The 27835-nt window shown below is 43.6% G+C and overlaps 1 protein-coding gene across 1 annotated transcript in view; it reads left to right on the forward strand.

Moving 5' to 3' along the window:
• The window catches only part of RUNDC1 (RUN domain containing 1), a 46093-nt gene that overhangs the window by 7865 nt on the left and 10393 nt on the right, over positions 1-27835 (forward strand). The window contains exon 2 of the mRNA XM_053453929.1: positions 27775-27835. This exon is cut by the window's right edge and continues 98 nt beyond it. Coding sequence (XP_053309904.1) covers positions 27775-27835 — 61 coding nt within the window. The remainder of the gene's footprint in view (positions 1-27774) is intronic.

Consider the following 27835-nt stretch of genomic DNA (forward strand, 5'->3'; position numbering starts at 1 on the left):
TTATCCTTCGTTTGCCACCGGAGTTTCTCCCTAAAGTAGTCTCTCCTTTCCATTCGGATCAGGAGATCGTCCTGCCTACTCTCTGTCCGGATCCCAAGAATCCCAAAGAACTGGAACTCCACTCGCTAGACCTGCGGAGATGTATCCTGTCTTATCTCTCACGTACATCTGCCTGGAGGAAATCCGATTCTCTCTTTCTGTCCTTTGCGGGGACCCGCAAGGGCAGATCAGTTTCCAGGGCTTCCGTGAGCCGCTGGCTTAAAGACGCAATCACTTTGTGTTACGTCTCTGCGGGAAGAGTACCTCCCTCCGGCCTGAAGGCTCACTCGACCAGATCCGTCTCGACTTCCTGGGCTGAACTCTCCGGGGTGTCTCCGTCTCTCATTTGTAAGGCAGCGACCTGGAGGTCGATTCATACGTTCGTAAGGCACTACAGGCTGAATCTTCATCTCTCAGACGAGTCTCAATTTGGTCGTTGTGTCCTACAGACTGGAATCCTTCCCTCCCTATCTTGCTAATTCTTCTCATGTGCCACCTGGAATGGCAAGGGAAAGAAAGAATTCTTACCTGGGAATTCCTTTTCCTTGTCCATTTCCAAGGTGGCACATTTTTTTCTCCCACCCATTAAATTTACCTTGTTTGGCTTTTATTTGTCTGAGTCTTTCTTTTTAACCACACTGGGGAGGAAGGGGGAGGTCTCCTTTTTTTTATAGTGTTTCCTGCCCTACCTGGTAGGCAGAGCCTTCTTCTCATGTGCCACCTTGGAAATGGACAAGGAAAAGGAATTCCCAGGTAAGAATTCTTTCTTTTTTTTTTCTTTTTTTCTTTTTTTTTTCAGCTCCACCAACTTCGCTTTATATGGACTGTAGAAGCATATTGTGCACACAAAATTTTGGCTCTGGGAAAAATTTTGCACAACAGAAATTTTCTGCGCACACCACCCAAGAAAAATTAGAGGGAACATTGCCTCCAAATAGTGTTTGTATGACTTATTCAGGTGATCAACACCTGCAATGCTGTTTCCATGTGTTGTTTATTTGCTCTATACCTTCAGTACTGAGTTTACATCTGTTTCCATACATTATTTATGTATACCTGCAAATATACGGTTTGTATGTCTTATTGAGTTGATCTATACATTAGAGATAAGAGGTATGGCTTAGTCAATGAGGGACAAAGGGACTCTGGTGATAATTGTGGGGGAGAGGACCTCTCTCACTGTAGGGTCAGAAGGAGGGATGACTCCACTGACTCTCACAGTCTTCCCCTAATCTGCAGTCAGTGTGGCAAATATTGTTTTTGGTGTGTGAGCGGAGGGAGTGATTGCATGTTAGGGAAAGTGGACCGGGGGCCAAGGAAATATTAAATATTAATGTAAACAATTTTTTCATATTTAATAAAAACTATGATTGAGAAAAGTACATTTTTTGTTTTTATTTTCTTTTATTTGCCAACCTGCCCCCAGTTATGCCTTATACCCCCATATATGCCACTCTGCCTCCCCGATATGCCTTATACCCCTATATGACACTCTGCCTCCCAGATATGCCTCTTGACCCCCTATATGCCACCCTGCCCCCCCAATATGCCTTATACATCCCTATATACCACTCTGCCTCCTTCATATTCCTTTTAACCTCCAGTCTTGCCACTCTGCCCCCACATATGCATAAGGCATATTTGGGAGGCAGAGTGGCATATAAGGGGGTATAAACCCCCTTATATGCCACTCTGCCTCCCAAATATGCCTTATACAGCTATATGCCACTCTGCCCCCAGATATGCCGTATACCCCCTATATGCCACTTTGCTACCCCCTCCTCGACTTACCAATGCATCCCTAGTCTTGTCCCCCACGCTTCCGACTCCCTGGTGTCTAGTGGGGGTAGCCGGTGGACGCCTTCGCTATGTGAGTAGAAAACCCCCGCTGCCCATTATTTCTGCGGGGGCTTCAGAAGGTCATGTCACGCCAGTGCTTTGTCATGGAAGCCCTGGCGGAAGTGGTGGTAGCAGTGAAGGTTGTCTGCGCACAGACGTTCACCGCCTGCCAGGGAGAAGGATCCAGGTTACCTGCAGCCTTTGAATAACGTATTTAATCACGTAGGTCATATGTTGTATCAAAGCTATGCTTAAGTTGGTTTTAAGTGAGGAAATGGTTAGGTGATTTGTAAGATCATGTAAACGGTTGACATTTCGTGGATTTTTAATTATGGATTATATTTTATATATACCATATTTGCCCGATTATAAGACAAGGTTTTTTCAGAGCAAATGCTCTGAAAAATAACCATCGTCTTATATGCAATGTCGTCTTCTAATCAGACCTCGAATAGAGGTCTAACTACAAGACTGAGATCCAGATCCCCCCGCAGCGCTGCAGGGGACCTGGATCCTCCTCTCTGGCAGCCGGTGAACATCTGTGCAATGCGCGCAGACAGCCTCTGCTTCTGCCGGGGCTTCTATGATGGAACACCGGAAGGTCATGTGACCTCGGCACGCCCTCTTAGAAGTGCCGGCAGCAGCTGAGGTTGCCATTGAGGAGGATCCAGGTCCCCTGCAGTGCTGCGGGGGAATCTGGATCTTAGTCTTATAGTCAGACCTCTATTTGAGATCTGATTATAAGACGACCTATAAGGCATCCATTTTTAACTACATAATATGTACTTATCTCTTTGAAGTAGACTATGATGGAAATATGTAGGGCTGCAACTAACGATTATTTTAATAATCGATTAGTTGGCCGATTATTTTTTCGATTAATCGGATAAAAAAATGCAATTTTTTTAAATTTAAAATAATGTAATAAAAAACGTACAATTTACACTTTCATCTCTTTATTGCAACGGCCTCTCTCTATTCACCTTCTTATTTTACTGACATAATAAAAGCTACAAGAACCCAAACACTGTGTTTCTCAAACTAGGTTTTAATACAAAGTTATTAGTAAATATTAATTCATATGTTAACTATTTTTTATATTTAATAAAAACTATGAGAAAAAAGCCTTGTTTAAATTTTTTTTATTTACCAAACTGCCCCCGGTTATGCACATCAGACCCCCAGCTTGCCACTCTGCCCCCATATATGCCTTATACCTCTTAAATGCCAGATTCCACTGTGCCCCCTGATATGCCTTATACTCCTTATATGCCAGTGATATGCAACTGAGCCCCCTGATATACCTTTTACCCCCAGATGTTTTATGACCCCCTGATATGCCTAATATCGATATGCCTTATACCCCCTATATGCCCTGAAATTCATAATACCCCCCATACACCGCTATAACTCACCCATACACAACTTTGGCTCCTCCCCCTCCCATACACCACTCTGGCTCCCCCCATACACCACTCTGCCTCCTCCCCCTCCCATACACCACTCTGGCTCCTCCCCCTCCCATACTCCACTCTGCCTCCTCCCCCTCCCATACACCACTCTGCCTCCTCCCCCTCCCATACACCACTTTGGCTCCTCCCCCTCCCATACATCACTTTGGCTCCTCCCCCTCCCATACATCACTTTGCCTCCTCCCCCTCCCATACATCACTTTGCCTCCTCCTCCTCCCATACATCACTTTGCCTCCTCCTCCTCCCATACATCACTTTGCCTCCTCCCCCTCCCATACACCACTTTGCCTCCTCCCCCTCCCATACTTCACTCTGCCTCCTCCCATACACCACTCTGGCTCCTCCCCTCTCCCATACAACTCTGGCCCCTCCCATTCTCCACTCTGGCTCCCCCCCCTCCCATACTCCACTCTGCCTCCTCCCCCCTCCCATACTCCACTCTGCCTCCTCCCCCCTCCCATACTCCACTCTGCCTCCTGTCAGCAACGGATCTTCACTAGACAAGGACTTTCACTGCAGCTTCATAGAAGCCACAGTGTAAGTGAAGTGCAGTAACGGAGGCTGTCATCCTCTCTGTCAGCTGGTGGGGGTCTGCATCGCACAGACAGCCTCCGTTACTGTCAGTAACGGAGCCGGGTAGAGAGGCAGAGTGGCGTATGGGACGGGGAGGAGCCACAGTGGTGTATGGGAGGGTGGCTCCCATACACCCTTCTGACTCCTCCCCCCTCCCGCTCTGCCTCTCTACCCGGCTCCGTTACTGACAGTAACGAAGGCTGTCTGTGCGATGCAGACCCCCACCAGCTGACAGAGAGGATGATTCTCTGTCAGCCTGTGAGTGTCTGCATCGCACAGACAGCCTCCGTTACTGCACTTCACTTACACTGTGGCTTCTATGAAGCTGCAGTGAAAGTCCTTGTCAGTAACGGAGCCGGGTGAGAGGCAGAGTGACGTATGGGAGGGGGAGGAGTCAGAGGGGTGTATGGGAGGGGGGAGAGAGACGGAAGTGAGAGACCGGCCGACAGTGAGGGGAATCCAGGTCTCCTGCAGCGTTGCGGGGGATCTGGATTCCGGTGTTATAATCCGATCTCTGTTTGAGATCGGATTATTATAAGGAGAGGAGTTTTTCAGAGCATTTGCTCGGAAAAAAACCTCTTTTTATAATCGATAAATCGATTCGATTAGTCGATGATGAAATTCGTTGCCAACGATTTTCATAATCGATTATCGATTTTATCGATTAGTTGTTTCAGCCCTAGGAATATGACTTCAAAAAAACAGCTGAACTGTGCAGTTTATTTAATATTAGCCCCTGTTGCCAATATGTATATAAATTAGACCCTGCTGCCAATATATATAAATATTAGATCCTGCTGCCAATATTGGGGGGGAAATTGGACCCTATGCAAGTATTTCTTTGGGCCCCGCTCCCTAGTGTGCAATCACTCCCTCTGTTCCTGCACCACAAAATAGGTATAGATCAAATAACACATAAAACAGCACTTGCATGTAGATCAACTGAATAAGACATAGAAACCTACATAACTACATACATAATGTATGGAAACATAGCATAGCATGGATAGATCAACACAAACCCAGCTTTGCATGTATAGATCAATTGAAATTGACATGTGAACTCAGCACTGAAGGCATAGAATCAGACATACAAATCCTGTATTTGCAGGTACACAATAATAATGTATGGAAACATAGCATTGCATGTTTAGATCAACAGAACACACAAGCCCAGCATTGCAGGTATAGATCAACTGGAAATCACATGTAAACTCAGCACTGATGGTATAGAACAAATAAACACATGGAAACACAGCATAGCAGATATGGATTAACAGAATAAGACACAAACCCAGCTTTGCAGGTATAAATCAATTGGAATTTGCATAAAAACTCAGCAATAAAGGTATAGATAAAACACCTTAAATTACAGGCACAGATCACAGGTTGTACACCCCAAAGCCAGCTTTGGCATCCACACTGCCCACATAGATCCTGACCAGCACCCAGATAACACACAAGACTTGCGATCTTTGTCCCCAAACAGTCCGTCCTTTGCCATCTTTGTCCCAAAAACACCCTGCCTGCGCCATCTTGGTCCCCAAGGCTCAAGCTCTCCCTCATTCCGACAATTAATCCACACATTAAATCATACTCCCTCATTCAGACAATTCATCCACACATTAAATCATTCATGGTACACTTCTCAATATGTAGCATTGGGGTTCTGTTCTGGAACCAATTTTATTCAAGCGCTCGCTCGATTATAGGCTGCTATGTTAAAGAAATATTTATTTTTAACTAAAAAACACATGCTAGTTGAATGGTAAAACACTATTTTACCTAATAGACAGGAATACATGTATTTTAACATTTTTGGTATCTATTATGCAGTTTAGTCAGCAAAGGTTATACAGAGACATTTGGAAAGCCATTTGAATAGCCATTTTAAGGTCCCCCATTCATTCATAATGCACCTTACTTATAGACATCCCCCCTCTGCCCCCCTGAAAGGACATGTCCCAATATAAGTCTTGGTACTGTGCACAATTTATTCATGATAAAGCCCCCATAAGCACAGCATAGCCTGAGCCTTGGTACAGAACCTCTGGGTGCCACATGGGAAGGGAGTGTGTATGTACTTTACAACAGTCTTGAGTCCAGTCGTAAGCCGTGACAGCAAACCCCTATCTATTTGATGGCAGATAGGAACCATTCGGCCCATCAAGTCTGCCAATTTTTCCTGATTTTGAACCCCTATCAGTCCTTGGTCAGGTTCTATAGTGAGGATAACGTTATGTCTATCCCATGTCTGTTTAAATTCCCTGTATTAGCCTTTGCTACTTTTGCTGGGAAACTATTCTATTTATCTACTCCCTTAACCTCTAGTTTTAGACTATGACTTCTTGTTCTAACATCGATCCTCCTTTCAAATAAGCTTGCCGGAAAACACATGGAAATGTTACCACGTTTTTAATATCGTATATCTAAAGATGTTAGGTGCTCCCTCCCCTGTGTGACCCAAGTGCCTGGGCCATGGCACCCAGAACATCTGACATCCTTTTGAAGATTCCCACCTTGAGTGTTCATGTTTCATTGAGTTTATCATGGGGTCTGGCCACATGTCCACATAACAACCTTAATGGCAGGATGTGGCCAAAGAAAATATTTTAACTTCTTCATGCAAAAATGCTTTGTTAACCCTTAAACATAGGCATTTTGCATGACAGAGGGGTCTGTGGATACTTGTCTTCCACTACCCTAGTTGTTCTTTGACAAACCTTTTAACTTAGCTTCTCATGCTGATTTTCTCATATCAGCATGAAATATCTTGCTGCCCCCACAGAATTAGCAATATATGGCTGTCAACTGCTTTCTCAATAACACAAAAATACATATAGGGGATATACCTGAATTCCAACTAATTTGCCTTGCTGCTCTCCAAGTTCAGTTTCTTAGAACGCGCAGTTTCTGCCTTGTGCTTTGATAGCCTAGGAATACCCATACTGGGATATGCAGCATTTTTTCCATCTTTCTGCTCCACTAACCCATAATCTCCTATATCTGCCCTCTTACTTCCCCTGTCCACTTTAACAGTATGTAACTCTCTATTACAGCCCTTAGCCCCTTAATGGCAAAGCCCGTACATGTACGGACTCAAAAAAGCATTGTTTTGAATGGGTTTAGGGACCGCCCATTGTTCTTAAGGGGTTAAAGCCTGCAATACACTCCTCCATCTTCCCAACAACTTTCCTGCTCTCCCACCCACCCCTGTGTTGTCATAATATATAGACAGTTAACCTCTTCAATCCCAGGGGTTTTTGGTACCTCAAAACCCAGAGCAATTTTGCCATTTTTGCGCTATGTCGGTTCAGAGATTATTCTCTTTTCCTGTGAATAGTGTACCCACGTAACCTATATATTGTTTTTTCAAGGAGAGATAGAGCTGTCGTTTGATACCATAGTTGGATGATTAGCTGAAAATTTAGAATGATAAATTTAGTAAAAACCTAGAGAAAAATTAGAAAAAAAAAATGATTTTCAGGTGTCCTGATTTCAGAAATACCTAATTTATATAGATTTTCCATACTTACCCAGCACCAGAGAGCATACTATAAGGTGTACATTTTTGTATAATTTTTATGCCTATGGCTTAACGGGTTTGGGGGTTGCAAATGGGGGGCAGGAGGGTTATACTGGCTAGATGTTATGCTAGGGAAATGGGATGTAAGGTTTTATAATTTTTTTATTTATATTTTTTATATATATTTTTTACACAATAATGGTTAGAGGTCCTCTTAGGGACCTCCTGAACATGCCAGTGATGTCACAATGACATCACAGCTCACATTTTCTTATTATTATTTTAATTATTTTTTTATTTTTTAAATGAATCAACGGCTTTTTTTTTCCCTTCACTGTTTCAGGACGGGAGGGGGAGTGACAGACATGGTTTCTCACTCCCCTCCCCGCGATCACACTGACCTGCACAGAGATCGCAGTGTCTGCGTCACGTTCTGCCCAGGCTGCGGCGCTGCATATCTGTCCTGCTGTAGTTTCTCTGCTTTGCTTTGATCCATTCCTGGATTTCCTTTTGCTTTGTTCTATTTTCCATTCCTTGCTTCTGCTTCAGCTCTTTGCTTCAGCTCTGTTTCCTTTATAAGGTGTGCCCCCACCCGTTTGTCTCAGTCTGCAGTCTAAAGGTATGTCTCAGTGCTATGTGTTTGGATTACATGTTTGTTTTTTTTTGTACCACTGTCAGCAGGGATTAGCGTTAGGACCCACCGTCATTGGAGTACTTTGGCATAGTGGTGGGCTAAGCATACTATGGCCATATCATGTGACGGAATCTCCAATAGTTATCTTGTAGTCCTAGGCTAGTTTCTGTATTCATGTTTGTCTGTCTCTTATGTACCTTTGCCCTTCTTCCTTGAATCATCTGAGGATTCCGGTTCCTCTCTCCTCTCCCCATGTCCCAGTTAAGATTTCCTATCCTTGCTTAAAGGAAGAAGCGTCCGAGGGTTCCGGCTCCTCACTCCTTCCCCTGTGTTCCTTGCCTTCTTCCCTGTCCTTTGTTGTGTCCTGTAACATGTATGTCTTGTCTGGTTATGTTTATTCCTTGTCTTGTGCCTGTTTATACCTTGCGCTATTCATGTCATGTTTCTAGCCACTTCTCGTGTATATCTTATATCATGTTTCTTGCCTGGTCTCCCTTTCCCTTGCTTGTTATGTGTCTGCTATATTAACCTTTGCCTAGCTTCCATTCTCCCAGCCTGCAGCATCCTGCACGTGATTCATGTGTTATGCTTTATGCCTGCTCCAGGGTGCCTGCAGGATATATCTTCGCTTTGTTCTGGACTACATCCGCTGCCATATCTGGGCGCTGGTGTTTGGCTGCATTTCCCTAGGTGATCATCACCTGGGCGACCCATGATAACCAGGCCCTGTCCAACTCCACTACTGCATTGTGACTCCTGCACACAATCTTTGGGCGCGCTGGGTCCTTTCAGTCATCTGCTTGGACCCAGTCCGTGATAGTCTGTGCCTCATCGGAGGGGATATCCTGTCTTCCGATGACCTTCCGGGTCACGTCAGCAGTGACGCAACCTGGAAGGGAATGCCCGATCGTGTGATCGGGCAGTTTGAAATGTAACAGCTTTCCGGCTTTCATGCTGGAATTTATTACAGCAGATCGGGCAGCAGAAAGCGGGTGATGCCGGCTTCTGCTGTCAGCGGGGAGTTCAGCCTGATCTCCCGTGCAGCGGCAGGGATGTGTCCCTGACGCTGCAAGAAGGGCTGGACGTACTGGGACGTCCATAGGGATTTCTTAATAGGCGTTTTTTGGACGTCCTGGTACGTCTATACGGGATTGAAGGGGTTAATCACCTGACCTATTTAAACATGCCAGTAGAGGGCACCAACTCTTTGGATCCCTTTATTACCCATTACTCACCTTTAAACATTCCAAATCTTTTCCCTCTCCAAACCTGCCTGTGTTTGCTCTGCTATTTCTGTCCCTCCACATATCTTTACCTATTCCCATTGCTGTCAACCACTAAATTCAACCAACATGCGCAACCTAAACAGTCTTATTCCTATCATCTCCAATCATAAACTCCTTCCCGTCTTTAACTGTGCCCTATGGAATGCCCGCTCGGTACTTACTGTAACCTGGATCCCCTCCCATGATACAACCGCCTTCACTGCACTCTCCTTTCGGAGGATTACACTTCAGCCACACTCCTAGGCCTGATGGCAGAAAGGGTGGTGGTGTTAGGCATTGCACCTTCCAGCATATACCAAGCCCTCCTCTCATTCTGTTCCTTTGAGGTTCACACAATCCGTCTTTTCTCTCCACTCATTCAAATTCCAGTAATATATCGCCCTCCAGGTCCTACCTCACAGTTCTTTTGACCACTTTTCTGCCTGGCTCCCTTTGTTCCTGTCTCCTAATATCCCCTGTCTTATGGGTGACTTTAACATTCCTTTAGATATATCTAACAGCTCTGCTAGCTCCAAACTCCTCTCCATGACATCCTCTTCTGGTCTTTCTCACTCAGGGACACTCACTTTATCTGGTTTGCTCCAGATCATGCTCCCTTTCACATTTCTCCATCTCTCCCTCCCCCCTGTCTGACTACTACCTTCTAATCTTTTCTCTAGTGCTAACCCCTAACAAAACAAAGTTGCAGCGCTCACCTCATATTTGTAGGCCATTACCAGATAATACCCTTACCCAGCTGTCAGCCTCACTAGAATCTCTCTTACCTTCCATATTAACACTTTCCCGTCCAGACGCAACAGCCTCTTTTTATAACCATACACTTGCCTCATCTCTCGACAGCATAGCTCCAGTTACTATATGTTACCCGGACAATTGAAACACAACCGTGGCATACCAAAACCACACGCTTTCTTCAGAAGTGCTGCCGCACGGCTGAATGCTACTTCAGGAAATCCAAATCCAGCAAATGCTTCACTCACTATACATTCATGCTTCGCACCTACAACTCCGCCCTCTCTCACCAAACAGCTCTACTCTCATATCCTCCCTTTCTTCTAACACACGATGCCTTTTTTTTTTACCTTCAACTCCCTTCTCTAGCCCTCCATACCCACACCACAAACCTCTCTCACTGCTCAAGATCATGCTACCCATTTCGTGATTGAAACTATTAGACAAGGCCTCTCTTCTTTGCAACCCCCTCCTACACCACCCACCACCACTCTCTCCACACATCTCATACTAAATGCCTTTTCCCCTACAACTGAAGCCACTCTTCTTTCTTCCTCTCACCCAACAACCTGTCCCCTTGACCTCATCCCATCGTACCTCACAAAGTCAAAGTCTCTATGTCCACCCCTGGTCCATCACTTACCCACCTATTTAATCTTTCTCTATCATCTAGAACTGTACCAACAGCCTTCAAGCATGCGCTAATCACACCCATTCTAAACAAAAAAAATTCTTCCTCAGATCCCATCTACTGTGCCCTATGTCTCTGTTTCCTTTTTACCTCTGAGTTGCTTGAACGGATTGTGTACAATCGCCTTACTAACTTCCTCTTCTCTAATTCCTTGACCCTCTACAGTCTGGCTTCAAACCCCTTCACTCTACTGAAACTGCTCTATTAAAAGTCTCCAATGACTTGCTCTCTGCCAAAGCAAAATGTCACTTCTCCATTCTAATGCTATTGGATTTATCTGCTGCTTTTTATACTGTTGATCACCACCTTCTTCCTGACTTACTTGCTTCTACAGGCATTTGAGATCTCTTAGCAAATTAATCGACTAATTTGGACTCCAGTATCATCTTTATGCAGATGATTCCCAAATCTACCTGTCTTCTCCTGATCTCTCTCTGTCTCTCATGTCCAGTATTACCTGCTGCTTGTCTGCTATTTCGTCATGGATGTTACGCTACCTGAAACTTAATCTTTTTAAACCTGAACTCATTATCTTCCATCTCCATTACCTGAGTTCTCTATCACCATTAACACAACTAGGCCCGATGCCTTGGGGGTCACCTTGACTCAGACCTCTCCATCCTTCACATTCAATCCCTTGCCAGATCCTGCTGCTTGTACCTAAAACGAATCCACAAAAACTCTGGTTCATTCACTTATTATTTCCCATCTTGACTGACTGGTTGGCATTCCACTGCCTCGACTCTCCTCTGCAGTCTGTCCCAGATGCTGCTGCTAGGCTTATCTTCCATGCACGCCACTCCTCTTCTGCTTCCCACTTCCTTTTCCCGGGTACAAGATTTCACTCGGGCTGCCCCATGTCTCTGGAATCTACTTCCACCGAAGCTTCAGCATTCACCCTGCCTCCCAACATTCAAGAAACATCTCAAAACTCACTTCTTCAGAGAAGCATACCATCCTAGCTTCTAGAACTTCCCTGTGACTGATATACAACCACCACAACTATCTCTCACCCCTTCTCTGTGCATTATGTTTGTCCCCCTATTCCTTAAGATTGTAAGCTTGAGAGCAGGTCTCTTTCAACCTAATGTTTCGGTTTGTCTTAGTCTGTCAATTCTTGTCTTGTATAAAACATCACCTTTTAATCCATAAAGGTTTTATATTAAAAAAAGCCACATGTGAGCATTCAGCCCTTGAATAACGTATTTAATCACGTAGGTCATATGTTGTATCAAACCTATGCTTAAGTTGGTTTTAAGTGAGGAAATAGGTGATTTGTAAGATCATGTAAACGGTTGACATTTCGTGGATTTTTAATTATGGATTATATTTTATATATACCGTATTTGCCCGATTATAAGACAAGGTTTTTTCAGAGCAAATAACCATCGTCTTATATTCAATGTCGTCTTCTAATCAGACCTCAAATAGAGGTCTAACTACAAGACTGAGATCCAGATCCCCCCGCAGCGCTGCAGGGGACCTGGATCCTCCTCTCTGGCAGTTGGTGGAGGTCTGTGCGATGTGCGCAGACAACCTCTGCTGCTGCCGGGGCTTCCAAGGAATCTGAATCACAGTGAGAAGTCTAGGGAAGCACCGGTAAGTCGGGGAGAGGGTAAGAGTGGCATATGGAGGGGGGGTATAAGGGCTTTCTGTAAGCAGTGGCATATAGGGGGTTAAAAAGAATATCATGGAGGCAGAGTGGCATATAGGGGGTTAAAAGGAATATCTGTGAGGCAGAGTGGCAAATAGGGGCTATAAGGCATATATGGGGGGGCAGAGTGGCATATAGGGGGTATAAGGCATATCTGGCGGCAGAGTAACATATCAGGGAGGTTAAATGGCATATAGGGCTGTATAAGGCATATCAGGGAGGCAGAGTGGCATAGAGGGTGGTATAAGGCATTTCTGGGGGGCAGAGTGGCATATAAGTGGGTATAAGGCATAACTGAGGGCAGGTTGGCAAATAAAAGGAAATAAAAACAAAAAAATATAAATAGTTTTTATTAAATATGAAAAAATAGTTTACATGTGAATTAATATTTACTAGTAAAAAAATTCTTATAGGGTAGTCTTTTTTTATATTTATGCTTTTTTCCCTAAATTACGATTCAAATTTTGTGGGGTCGTCTTATAATCAAGCAAATACTGTATATATTTTAATTACATAATTGTGCACATTTTATACAACAATCCTGTGGATTTTTGCATTTGTACAAGGAATCAATGCCTTTGAAATTTTGGTATCTCAATATCCTGATTTTATTTTGTTTATAGTGAGTTAATTCTACATTATCCATATGAAAATGTAATGATTAAGATCAAGTATCTGTCCTATCTTCTGGGTCTTGGTATTTCATGATTTTTCAGTAAAAGTTACGTTTTAACATTTTTCACTTTTCAGTATAGGATACTTCCATTAAACTTATTGATTTTGACCTTTTCTCTGTGTATCTGGAAGATTTTGCTGGACCTTCAACTTTTTAGTGGTTTTGAGTGCTGGTGTTCTGTGCATACTGTTATTTTGTATATTTCATATATTTTATTTTATTTTGCTTGCTTCTCTCATCTTCTATGCATAGTTTTGTATCCAAACACCCAGCTTGCCAGAGTTTTGCTGCTAGAGACCACAGCAGAAAATTATGCACAGTCTGTCAAGGCTAAAGAGAAATCGTCTGCAGACTTCAGGAACTACAGAATTGCTGTTTACCTTTTGAGTGTTCGTTTAGGAGCAATAGCGATCATTAGAGAAGAGACTAACCACTTCTAGGATAGTGTCCTGATAAATAAGTCAGTTCTTCTTTATCACTTCGGACATACCCAGGTGGAAGGAAGGGCACTCTTTCTGAAAGGCTGGGTTTACTAGGTCTACAATATTTGCCCCAAACCACAACCAACCAACCTTCCTTCCAGGCCCATCCCATATTACCTTAAAAAGTCAGCACCCTAATTTCAGAGATTAGTCCCCACACACACACAATTAATAGAACTACTCCCTCCCCCATATATGCCTGATAAGCCTTTACTCCCCAGATACAGGCATTTGCTACTGGAGTGATCATACCCCAATACATATGAGCTTAAATATGTGGCCACCTACTGGAGATCCATGGTCCTTGCACCTCAAAAAACCTTGCAATTAGGCAACCTGACTGACACTAGACTAAAAAGAAATTATTTCACATAAATATTCTATGCGTTCGGGAATAAACTTGGTAGACTTTGAGCTATGTCCTCTATCACAAGGCACAGAAAAAAGCACAGTGGCCCTATAACACTGGAAGAGCTGAACATGGCTCTTAAGTCCCCTATTAGTGGCAAGTGTCAACACTGGGGCTACATTTGCTCTATATGTTGAACTTCCTCTCCATTAGCTCAGACTTTGTTCCGCAAACCCATGTTGCCTACATATATGTAATACTTAAACATGATAAAGAACCCTGAGCTTTGTGGCATGGCCATGGTTTGAGAAAGACCTGGGTGAAATAAACTCACCTCACCATTCCATAAACAACCAAGCATTCTGCTAGCATTTCCTGCTGCTCTATTGCATAGTCTACCTGCCTTTTTAATCTTCTGAAATAATTACCCCTAAATCCCTTTCCTCACACGTTGAGGTTAGGAAAGTATCAAATATTCTATACTCTGCCCTTGGGTTTTTACGCCCTAGATGCATTACTTTGCAATTATCCACATTTAATGCCAGTTGTCATAGCTGACCATTTTTCCAGTTTACCTAAATCATTTGCCATTTGGCTTACCCCTCCAGGAACATAAACCCTGAGGTACCCCACTGGTAACAAGACCTTGCGCTGAATATATTCCATTGACTACAACCCTCTGTTGCCTGTCACTTAGCCACTGCCTAATCCATAATACAATATTGGGATCTATGTGGGACAGTGCCAAAAACTGAAATACTAGATAAGCAATGTCTGCACCACCGTGATCAATTACTTTAGCCACTCAATCAAAAAAATCAATACGATTAGTTTGGCATGATCTTCCTGAGGTAAACCCATATTGTTTTTGATCTTGAAACCCATGTGACTTCAGATGTTCAACAATCCTATCCTTCAACATAGTTTCCATTAATTTCCCCACTACAGATGTAAGACTTACTGGCCTGTAGAATGGGCACAACATTTGCTAACTTCCAATTTTCTGGGACTACTCCAGTTAACAACGATTGGTTAAATAAATCTGTTAATGGTTCTGCTAGTACACCACCAAGCTTTTTTAATATTTTGGGGTGTATCCCATCAGGCCCCATCAACTTATTTGTCTTTACATTAGACAACTGAAGTAGAACCTCATCCTCCATAAACTCACGTATCAAATGTATCCCTGCTTCCATTCCTTATCTCCAATCACATTCATAGTTTATATTATGTTTTTTAATTCCATATTACTCTTTCATGGTTCCATCTTTCCTTAAACTTCCTCACCTTCCAGATATTTCATCCAAGGTATCCATTTATCTGTTTTCTCAACTCCCTTCCCCTGGGTTAAGTACTTTTTTGTATGTTTTTATTGAAAGCCTGGTATTGTGTAATTACACCGATGTAGCATCTCTGGTGCAATTCCGGATCTGCAATACAACGGATAGTTTCTACCACATCCGTCCAATACTTCTGTATGTATGAGCACTTCCACCATATATGAAAACAAAATCACCATTTTCTCCCCCATACCTCCATCACCTATCAGGTGCATTCTTAAATAACTTATGTAACGAAACCGGGTCACTATACCACAGAGTAAATATCTTATATGCGTTTTCTTGTGTCTTCGTAGACAACGAGCAGCTATACGTCAGTCTAGCCATTTTCGACGATCTCTCATAGGCAATACCTACCAAAGTGTCCTTTTACCATAACCATGCTAGCTGTGAAAATGAAGTTAATGGTGATGGTGAATTATCCCTGTTTTTACAAATTTTATCCCATATCTCTAAAGTGACTCCTATAATAGGTATCAAAAGTCGAATTATTCCATGCCAGCAACTCTATTGAGACTCCTAGGAACTCTTGCTCTAGCTTGCACCAAGGCATACTTGCTAGTTTGCCCCAGCTTAGTATTCTAGCCAGATATGATGCATACTAGTAGTTTTCTAAATCTGGAAGACCTAACCCTCTGTCTTATTAAATATTGGTAGCCCAACCTAGATGTTTTTTGTCTCCAAATAAACCCTACAAAAATGTTCCTCATCTCCTTAAGGCTAGGTTTCCACTTGGGTTTTTGTCCGGCGTTTTTTTCTTGATGAAAAACGCCAGGAAAACTGCCAAGAAAACTGCCACTGCATTTACCTGCGTTTTGGCGTTTTTTCTGCAGTTTTTTCTGGCGTTTTAGCCTTTCTGTGGAAATTGCTTTTTTTGACCTTAGGCAGTTTTTCCAGCCTTTACAAGTTAGAAGTTTCACCCAGCTAAAAGGGATTAGGATAAATGGCAAGTATCTGCCCTCTCCTGATGTCATTTACTTGGTAGACCCTTTTGTCTCTCTTCTGTGGTTTGTAAGGCATGCTTTATTTCGAATGTCTGCTCCTCTGGGAAGATTGGCCCCAAATGATGGTGCAAATTGTTTGCTGTTGCTTTTGGCACGCAGGATCCAGTTGATGCGTCGGGTATGTTTGTTTGTAATGGCATGTTTGTTCCAAATGGTGTAAAATTCAATATGAACCAGTCCAGGACTTTGTTTTGTGTGAAACTGTTTGTTTCCAGCCTATTTCTCGTAGGACACACAGATACTGGGTCCATCCTCTGCATTGTAACTGTGGAAAAAACGCCATAAAAAACGCCAAGACAATAAACCCACATGGCTTTTTCATGGCGTTTTTTCTCTCCCATAGACTTCTATTGGAGAAAAACGCCAAGATTTCTTGCAAAAAAGTGTGTCAACATGCTGCGATTTTGAAAAACTGCCACAGAGCCCAAAAAAGCAGAAAAACGCCAAAGAGGACTGAAAAAACGCCAAACAGAAAAACGCCAAGTGGAAATGGCATTTTGCGATTTCCTATTGAAGAACAGCTAACATCTGGCTGCAGCCGTTTTTCACTAAAAAAACGCCAGGTGGCGCTATTGGCGTTTTTATAGGCGTTTTTAGCAAAAAAAAAACCAAGTGGAAATCTAGCCTAAAGAATGTCTTTGGTATTCTTACTGATAGGGTCTGTAATAAATAGAGCAACCGGGGAAGTGCATTCATTTTAATAGAGATGCGCCCAAACCATGAAAAGTGTTTTCTGTTCCATCTCGTCATATCTTTACTAATCTCTGTCTTTACTTTAAGATAGTTAATCGAAAAGAGCAAATTGAGGTCAGATGATTTTATCTCTTAAGAGCCTCCAGTTCTGTACCCAACTATACTGTACAGTAGTTCTGACATTGAGTTACTTACCTTTAAAATTCTAACGTTTTCCATATATTTTTTACTCTTTAATTACATTTGGCATCAAAATCCTAGGTTGGGTAATAACCATCAGTAAGTCATCCACGAATGTGGCTACTTTACGATAGTAGCCTCCTGTTTCAATTCTGTGAATCAGTATTCGTCCTTGTCGGGCCCAGTAGACAGTTTATTGTAAATATGTGTGTAGTAGATACATTGACTGGTTACCCATTCAGGCAGAGATGGTACGAGGGTGGAGTGGCGAGAGTTTAAATGAGATGGGGTGTGAACCCAATGAACCATACATGAGGTTTACTACAGTCAATTGCATCTTATTGTGTTATTATAGGAGTCCTTTTGCCTAAACCATGACCAGGTGGTCATGTCTCTCCTAGACAGAAAGGCACCGTTTTGACCCTGCAAAGAACCATCCAGCAAACAAAGGCGTTAAACTCTGCCACTTTTCTACTAAATGTTATATTTAAAAGATTAAATATAGATCTAGGGTTCTTGTATGTATATTTGAGGTGCCCCCATTTTTCCTAACAGAATGACACCAGACAACGTTGGGGTATCTCCAATTGTTTAAGAGATAAGCAAAAGTCTGCTGTGTTAGATCACAAACTGACTGTGTAAGGTCTTCATGGAAAGAGAAAATTCATACAGCCAGATATCAAGCTTTTCTTGTTGTAGGGCGCTGTAAATGGGGAAAAAAAAACGCTTCACGTCCCACGTCCCACCCAGGCTACGGAGCTACATATCTCGCTCTTGCTTCAGTTTCCCTGTTTTGCTTCAATCCATTCCTGGATTTCCTTTTGCTCTGTTCTGATCTTCCATTCCTTGCTTCTGCTTCAGCTCTTTGCTTCAGCTCTGTTTCCTTTATAAGGTGTGCCCCCACCCGTTTGTCTCAGTCTGCAGTCTAAAGGTATGTCTCAGTGCTATGTGTTTGGATTACATGTTTGGTTTTTTTTGTACCACTGTCAGCAGGGATTAGCGTTAGGACCCACCGTCATTGGAGTACTTTGGCGTAGTGGTGGGCTAAGCATACATGGTCATAAGATGTGACAGAATCTCCAATAGTTATCAAACAGTCCTAGGCCAGTTTCTGTATTTATGTGTGTCAGTCTGTGATGTACCTGTGGGGTGTCCTGACCTGTCCTGTCTGTATCCCTGGTAGAGGGGTGTCCTGTCCTGTTCATGTCTTGTTCCATGTAGTGCCCTGTATTATGCATATCTTGTCTGGTTATGTTTATTCCTTGTCTTGTGCCCTGTATCATGTTTATCTTGTCTGTTACGTTTCCTGCCTGGTCTCCCTATCCCTTGCTTATTATGTTTCTTCTATAAACTCTGCTTAGATTCCGTACTCCCAGTGCGGTCGCCCTGCACCAGGCCCTGTCCAACTCCACTACTGCTCAATACCTCTTAGAGGCACAGGCCACGTTCCATCTGTGTGCCACTTTCCATCCAAGTGCCAATTTTCTGCCACTATCTGGGAGTTGACCAAGGGAGTTCACCAAGGAGGAGGACAACAAGGAAGGACACAGAGGAACCAGGAGGCACCCTGCAATCAATCACCCATAGAACTGTTTAGTGCTACCTACTGCTCGCTGCGCATGCCCCACTCCATTCCCATACAATTACCATGTTTAGATTCCTCCTGTTCCTCCTTTCCCTTTCATCTATTGTTTTTAAAATCATCATCTCTCTCCAGCCACCAGCTACCCCACACTATGTATGTATTGCACCTTCATTACTTTCTTCTCCCCTTCTCTCATCCCAAGCGCTTCTCAACTTCACCTCCTCCTTTGGTGCTCTCTTCCTCCTCCTCTCCCAGTCAACATTCCAGAAACCCAAATAATCTTGTCCACATACCCTGCCACTCTTCCTATCCCCCATTTACCTTTGCTCTCTGGAATGCACGTTCTGTCTGTAACAAACTAACAGCCCTACATGACCACTTTGTCTCTAGTTCCCTACACCTTCTTGCTCTAACTGAAACCTGGCTAACCTCTTCTAACACTGCTTCTCCTGCTGCCCTCTCCTATGGTGGCCTGCACCTCACTCACACTCCCAGACCTGATGACAAGAAGGGTGGAGGGGTAGGCTTCCTACTATCCCCTACTTGTACCTTTCAACCTATTCCCTTTGCCCCATCACTCTCTTTCTCCTCATTCGAAGTCCTTGCTATCCGACTATTTCATCCCATCTCCATACGCATTGCTGTTATATATCGCCCCCCTGGCCCGGCTAACATCTTTCTTGATCACTTCTCCTCATGGCTCCCTCTCTTCCTCTCCTCTGATGTTCCTTCTGTTGTCCTTGGGGATTTCAACATCCCAGTTGACACCCCAATGAGTCCCATGGCTTCAACATTTCTTTCTATCACTTCCTCTTGTGATCTCCAGCAACATATTAACTCCCCTACTCATGATGATGGTAACACCCTGGACCTTATTTTTTCTACCATGTGCACTCCCACTAACCTTTCAAATTCCCCTTTCCCCCTCTCTGACCACCACTTCCTTTCCTGCTCTCTAATCTTGCCTCATACTCGCCCCCGTGCACCCCAACCCCGCCTAACCAGAGACCTCAACTCTATTAACCTTCAGGACTTCTCAATCAATTTACTCCCTCTCCTCTCTCCAATCTCAAACATGTCATGCCCTAACAATGCTACCTCTGTCTATAACGCCACTCTCATATCTGCTCTTGAGCATGTAGCACCAGCTACTACTCGCTCCTCACAACGTTCACATTTCCAACCCTGGCACACGACTGTAACCAGACACCGTCGACGACGTTCCTGCACTGCCGAACGTAGCTGGCTAAAGTTTAATTTCATGTCTGACTTTCTGCACTATAAATTTATGCTACGTTCCTACGACTCTGCTCTCAACCTTGCTAAAGAAACCTACTTCACCTCCCTCATCTCCTCCCTGTCCCACAACCCCAAACAACTCTTTAATACTTTCAATTCCCTGCTTCGACCGATCCCTACTACCCCTTCCACTAACCTCATGTATCTGACTTTGCCACGTTCTTCAATAATAAAATTCAAACTATCAGAGATGACATATCTGCACAGTCACCTCCCTCTGACTACGCACCCCCCTTCCCCTTGTCCTACCACATGCCCCCTTGACCCCATCCCTTCCCATCTCACCCAGTCTCTTTTATCTACCCTTGTCCCTACTCTAACTCATATCTTCAACCTTTCCCTCACTACTGGATCTGTCCCATCGTCCTTCAAGCATGCTACCATTACTCCTATCTTGAAAAAGTCCTCCCTCGACCTGACTGGTCTCTCCAACTACCGTCCCATCTCTCTGCTTCCTTTCACCTCCAAGCTTCTTGAAAGAATTGTTTATACATAACTAACTAAGTTTCTAGACTCCAACCTCCTGCTTGACCCTCTTCAATCTGGTTTTTGCCCTCGACACTCTACTGAGACCGCCCTTACTAAAGTTACTAATGACTCACTCACTGCTAAATCCAAGGGCCACTACTCCATGCTAATACTACTGGATTTCTGCTGCTTTTGACACGGTGGACCACCCTCTTTTCCTTCAAAAGCTTTATGATCTTGGCCTCCGTGATACTGCTCTCTCATGGCTCACTGTCGCCTTCATCTTAAAAACATTGCCCATATCCGTCCCCTAACGCAGCATACCACTAAGGCTCTTGTCCATGCCCTGATTATCTCCCGTCTTGACTACTGTAACTCTATCTTAGCCGGTCTCCCTCTTAACCGTCTCACCCCTCTACAATCCACCATGAATGCTGCTGCCAGACTCATCTTCCTCTCCCATCGCTTTACTAATGTCTCTCCCCTCTGTCGGTCTCTTCACTGGCTGCCTGTGCGCTTCAGGACTCACTTCAAAATCCTCACTGTTACTTTCAAAGCCCTTCACAGCGGTTCCCCTCCCTACATCTCCTCTCTCATCTCTAATTACACACCTAACTGGTCTCTCCGCTCATTCAATGATCTCCTTCTATCCTCTCCTCTGATTTCTAGCTCTCATGCCCGCTTACATGCCCCTATCCTCTGGAATGCCCTCCCCCGATCTATCCATCTCTCCCCCTGCCTTTATTCCTTCAAAAAATCCCTGAAGACCCACTTCTTTAAGGATGCTTACAACATAGCACACTGACGGCCTCCCGTATTCCTTTAGCTCACCTTTCCTAGTCCCTCTCCTGCAATACTTTTACTAGTGTGGCTGGTCTATCCCTAACAATGGCACTTTTGCCTATTGTGTAATACACCCAACTCCCTCTAGACTGTAAGCTCTTTTGAGCAGGGCCCTCCTCACCTGTTGTCTCTGTTAGTCAATTTGTAATGTAACATACTACTTGTTATGTCCTGTCTACCCATTGTACAGCGCTACAGAATTTGATGGCGCTATTTAAAACAATAAATAATAATAATAATAACTCCATCTTTGGGCGCACCGGGTTTTTACAGTCGTCTGTATGGACCCGGTTCCTGACAGCTAGGTGTCAAAAAGGTGGCTTTATCTCGTAGCCGCTCCTACTCATCTGACCTGCAGACGGGGGCGGCATTTTAGACTTCGCCGATGCCATTATCTACCCCCCCCCCCTTTGTACTTACCTTTTAGCAGTCCTGCGGCGAGTCTCCCTGCTCTGCCACGGTGCCAGCTTGTAATGCTAAGTGCCCGGAAAATGACGTCACTTCCGGCGCTCAGCATTACAAGCCGAGACCGAGCTAGAGGGCTCGCAGAGGAGAGAGGGGCCGAGCGGGTACTGACAACTTGGTAAGCGAAAACCACTCGGCGCTCTTTCTATCCTCCGCTTAAAAAAAAAAGAACAAAAAAAAAAACACTTGGGGCGGCAAAGTGCCACCTCTTCAAAAGTGCCGCGTGGGGCAATTGCCCCACTCTGCTCCATTGTAGGGCCGTCCCTGGTTATCACAATATCTGCAAATGGATCATAGTATACATTCTTAAGTCTATCTGGACCTGGGCTTTGGTAATACACTAATCACCTCTTTCACTTCCTCTATACCAATAGGCATGTTTTATATCTCCTTCGCCTCCTTTTTGTATTTTTATTTTTTTGGCATGTAATTATCTAAATACTGTTTGATCTATTTTAATTTGGCTTTATGTTTGATCCCTGAGGAACCTTTATATTATATAGGTTAAAGTAGAATTTTCCAAAAGTTTCTGCTATTTTCTCCGTTTCATTTACTACTTTACCTGTATGGGTTTTAATTTTAGGGATGAAGTTTTCTCCCTGCTTTTCTTCCCGTGCTTAAGCTAACATTTTCCCAGATTTATCTCTACCTATATACCGTATTTGCTCGATTATAAGACGACCCTGATTATAAGACGACCCCCCAAAATCTGAATATTAACTTAGGAAAAAAAAGAAAAAGCCTGAATATAAGACGACCCTAAAGGAAAAAAGTTTTACCAGTAAATGTTAATTCATGTAAACTATTTTTTTTAATAAAAGCTATGATTGAGAAAAATATTTTTTTTTTGTTTTTATTTCTTTTATATTTTCTATTGTATTTTCCAACCTGTCCCCCAGTTACGCACATCTGCCCCCAGGCTTGCCACACCAATATGGCACTGTGGCCCATGATATGCCTTTTAACCCTCTATATGCCACTGTGCCCCATGGTATGCCTTTTGACCCCCTATGTGCCACTCTGCCTCCAGAAATGCCTTATACCCCTATATCCCATTCTGGCATTTAGGGGGTTAAATGCATATTATGGGGCAGAGTGGCATATAGGGAGGTATAAGGCATTCCAGGAGGCAGAGTGGCATTAAGGGAGTTAAAAGGCATTATATAGAGCACTCTGCCTCCAGAAATGCCTTATACCCCTATATGCCACTCTGGCATTTAGGGGGTTAAAAGGCATATTATGGGGCAGAGTGGCATATAGGGAGGTATAAGGCATTTCAGGAGGCAGAGTGCACTATTAAATGCCCCCTTAACGCCACTCTGCCTCCTGAAATGCCTTATACCTCCCTATATGCCACTCTGCCCCATAATATGCCTTTTAACCCCCTAAGTGCCAGAGTGGCATATAGGGGTGTAAGGCATTCCAGAAATGCCCTACACACACACACACACACACACACACACACACACACACACACACACACACACACACACACACACACACACACACACACACACACACACACACACACACACACACACTTACTTACTTACCGGTGCTTCCAATTTCCTGGTGTATTGCCGGGGCAGCGGGTTGACGTCTCATTCCGCGGCAGCCGGAAGGAGGTGGAGTTGGCAGCGGGGGTTTGTATGCGTCCGTCGCAAATACCTTCCCCGGCTGTCAGAGATCAGGAACTCTGGAACAATGATCTCTGACAGTCGGGGAAGGTATTTGCGACGGACGCATACAAACCCCCGCTGCCAACTTCACCTCCGGAAGCACCGGTAAGTGTGTGTGTGTGGGGGGGGGGGCGACGACAGGAGGATCCAGGTCCCCTGCAGCGGTGCGGGGGATCTGGATCTTAGTCTCCTAATCAGACCTCTATTTGAGGTCTGATTAGAAGACGACCCCGATTATAAGACGAGGGGTATTTTTCAGAGCATTTGCTCTGAAAAAAACCTCGTCTTATAATCGAGCAAATACGGTAAAACTTATTGTTGGGGATCTGATATGCTCTAGCAGTCATATTGCTGCATAAATTAGATTGTTCTGCCCACAACTATGTCAACTTCTTGAACAGACCAAGAGCCAGCGTCTCCTTCTGTTCAGTTTCAATAATTAGCTGTTTCCTCCGAGATCAAATTCATTTTTTCCAATCTCCGTTTTTTTTAACCCTTGTTGCCAAACTGATCAGTTTACCTCGTACAGCTTCATGTGCCTCCCATATAATAGAACAGGGGTGTCCAAGTTTTTTTCTGCAGTGGGCCACTTCATCAGAATTGTATACGTCCGCGGGCCGCACTGATTTTTCCCTGTGAGAAAATATGGCCTTTGATAAGAAATGCAGATTAAAATGGAGTAAATGACGCAAAACTCTCACGGAGTTCTGGGCCTAGAAAGTTTTGTGACTGCAAATTCAGGATAATTAAAAATGAAATAGTTATATTTATTCTAGGGAGGCACCAAAACCCCTCTGACCACATGACCGATTATATGAAACCTTCCCCAAGAATTGGTTCCCATCTTTGATGTGCCAATAAGTTATGGTGGGGTAAAGGTGATGGAAACCCCTCCACTTAAGATAGGAATGGAATTCCTATAACTCAGGATCCTTATCTGTTAGGCCATCAGTCACCACAGGGGTCCTTTGGGAAGATGACACCTCTTGCCAGAACAGATACAGAGGGCATTCACAAAGAAACACATTTAATTCAACCTCAGATTAACTAATTGAATGCTTAAACAAATAAACTAACCACCTCTGCTGGGTTACCCTTCCATGCATCCACTACGTTATGAGTTAATCATGACAGGGGGGATAAGGCATATCTAAGGCGGAGTGGCATATAGGAGGTATACGGCATATCTGGGGGGGCAGAGTGGCAAGCCTGGTGTCAGATGATCATAACTGAGGGAAAGGTTGGCAAATAAAAGGAAAGAAAAACAAGAAATGCATTTTTCTCAATCGTAGTTTTTATTATATGAATTAATATTTACTGCTAAAACTTTGTGTTAAAACAAAACCTAGTTTGAGAAATATTGTGTTTGGGTTCTTGTACCATAAAATAGTTTTTTTTTTATTATGTCAGTAAGACGGGGCTCGACAAATGCCAGGCGCCAGGTCGCCATGGCGATAGAGAATTTTGTCCTGGCGCCTAGGAGTTTGTCAGCCTCTTTCATCTACAAAAAAAGCTGCTGTTGTTGTCTGCCCATGAGTCTGGGCAGACAGCACAGCCACGGAGTGATCCTGTAGGCTGAAAGTGCGGTTGCAGGAAAACCAGCAATCGTGTTTTCAGCTGCCACAGGCAGCTTCAGGGAAGGGGGTTGTGTGTTGATTGGGTCCCCACACAAGTGTGGGGACCTGACACAACACCCCCCTGCTGCCTGATCGCTCCATGAGACCGACAGGGCAGCAGTAACCCCTTCAATGCTGCGATCGTGGCATTTAGGGGTTAATTCCCGTTTTGCAAGGGGCTTTGCTGCTGGTGGTCTGCCTGGAAGCCCAGACAGACCAGCAACAGCAAAAACGAGCCCCCACAAGCCCTTTGATGACTCCTGTAGAAATGGAAGCCTACAGCAGTCATCAAAGAGACTCCCCCTGCAATGGCTGGCCTATAGACCAGCAATTGCGTCCCAGCTGCCAGAGGCAGCTTCAGGGACAGGGGAGAGGGTTCTTCGGTCTCCACATGAGTGTGGACACCAGCCCCAACCCTCCCCTGCTGCCCAATTGCTCCATGAGAGCGACAGTGCAGCGTTAACCCCTTCAATGCCACAATTGTGTATAACACATTCGTGGCACTGCAGGGGTTAACATTTGTCCCCAAAAGCTTGTGGGGACTAAATATCAGTCAATGCTGTGCTCCAATGGAACATCAGCATTTAAAGCGTTAAAAAAAAATAAATAAATAAAAAAAAAAAACAGCACTGACCTGGAAGTCCAGGGTGCTTCCAGGTCAAATGCTGTGAGTTTAGTAAGTGGGCCGATGATGATCAAATCACTCCTAACCAACTGTTAGTTTAAAAAAAATCCAGGCTCCTAATTTTTTTAGCTGGCGCCTAGATTCACAACAAATTTGTCAAGCCCTGCCATAAGATAAGAAGACAATTAGAGAAACGCTATTGTGATAAAGAGATAAAAGTGATGTGTGATCAGAGTACAATGACACGTTAATGTAAATTTTACGTTTTTTTTATTCTGTTTGTTTTTAACACCTAGTTTATTACATTATTTTAAATAAACGAAACGTTAGAATTTTTTTTATCCGACTAATCGGCCAACTAATCGATTATGAAAATAATCGTTGGTTGCAACCCTACTGTGGAGGAAGTCTTGTTCGCCTGAACACTCATTACAAGACTTCACTCACTACAAACATATTTTATTTCATTAATTTCCTCTTTCCTATAACCCTTAATGTCTATTTTCCACCTTTAAAACGCTTCTCTGTCCCATAGCCCTCCAACTTTTAAGCCCAAGAGCTTGCCACCTATTTCAAAAACAAAATTGACACCATCAGGGATAATATCCTGCACATGGTGTAAATCATATGGTACCTCAACCCACCCTCGCCTGCTTCAGTCCAGTCACAGCTGCTAAAGTTTTGTGAGGTCATCTCGTCCTCCCACCTCACCACCTGTCCCTTTAACCTCGCACCTTCACATCTCCTACATCCCTCTCTAGTGTCCTTACCCCAATCCTAACCAACATCTTTAATCTCTCCTTTTTCTCTGGTGCATTCCTATCCTCATTTAAACATGCCGTCATCTCTCGCGTTCTTAAGAAGCCTTCCCTTGATCCCACATCCCCATCAAACTACCATCCAGTCGTTCCTGCTAGTATTCAAACTGCTGGAACGACTAACTTCTACTCAGTTAACTAATTTCCCCTCTTTGAACACTCTGCTTGACCCAATCTGGTTTTCGGTCCACAGCATTCAACAGGGACTGTATGTACTAAAATTACTAATGACAGTGTCACAGCTAAAGCAAAAGCCCACTTCTCACTAGTTATTCTCATGGACCTCTCTGCAGCCTTTGACACAGTTGACAACCCCTACCTCCTACAAACCCTCCATGCTCATGGTATCTGTGACACAGCTCTTTCCTGGTTTAAATCTTACCTCTCTGACCGTACTTTGGGTCTCATTCACTGAAACTTGGTCCTCTCCCCTACTGTTATCTATTGATCTCCCTCAGGGCTCATTTCTTGGGCCTCTACTATTCTCCATCTACACTTCTTCCCTCCGACAACTCATATCATCTTTTGGCTTGCAGTACACCTATATGCAGATGACACCCTAATCTATATTTCCTCTCCCGGCCCCTCTGACTTCACCCTTTCTCCTAACTCGCAGGAATTGCATTACGGATGTCGTTCCATTACCTAAAGCTCTACGTCCTCAAGTTAAAGTTTATGGTAATCCCGCTATTTGCTCTATATACAATTCCTGACGTCTCTATTACTGTTGACAACTCCACTGTCCAACCGACAGACCAAGTTCGCTCCCTTGGTATCACACTTGACTCTGCTGTCTTCTCCTTTTGTACCAGTTGTGTGTGACTTAAAATTATCCCACTGATTGTAACAGAGCTACGTAATCTGCTGGTGCTTTATAACTAAATAAATGTAATGTAATGTAATGTAGTCTCTAAAAGATTCTTTCCTGATACATCTTTGTGCCAAAATCGCTTAGATTTGGTATTGTATAAATATGGTTTCTCTATATTTAAAATTTCTGCATATGGAACATTTATGTTTGTATTTTTGTACTTGGCATCAAGGCTTAAAAAAAAAATCTAGTATCTAGAGAAAAATAGTCATTTTAAAACTTTTTAAGTTAAACATTTTAGAAAGTGATAAGTCAACATTTAGCCACACGTTTTCTATTTGTTTTACAACGTTTATAGATTATTTTTTTTTTTTTTACTTTTCCCTTTACATAGAGTGAACGTGACAAAAAAGAGCGTGTGGAGGCCCAGCGTCAAAAGCAGCGTGAATTAATAA

Source organism: Spea bombifrons, chromosome 13 (genome assembly GCF_027358695.1).
Source record: "Spea bombifrons isolate aSpeBom1 chromosome 13, aSpeBom1.2.pri, whole genome shotgun sequence".
Lineage (NCBI taxonomy): Eukaryota > Metazoa > Chordata > Amphibia > Anura > Pelobatidae > Spea > Spea bombifrons.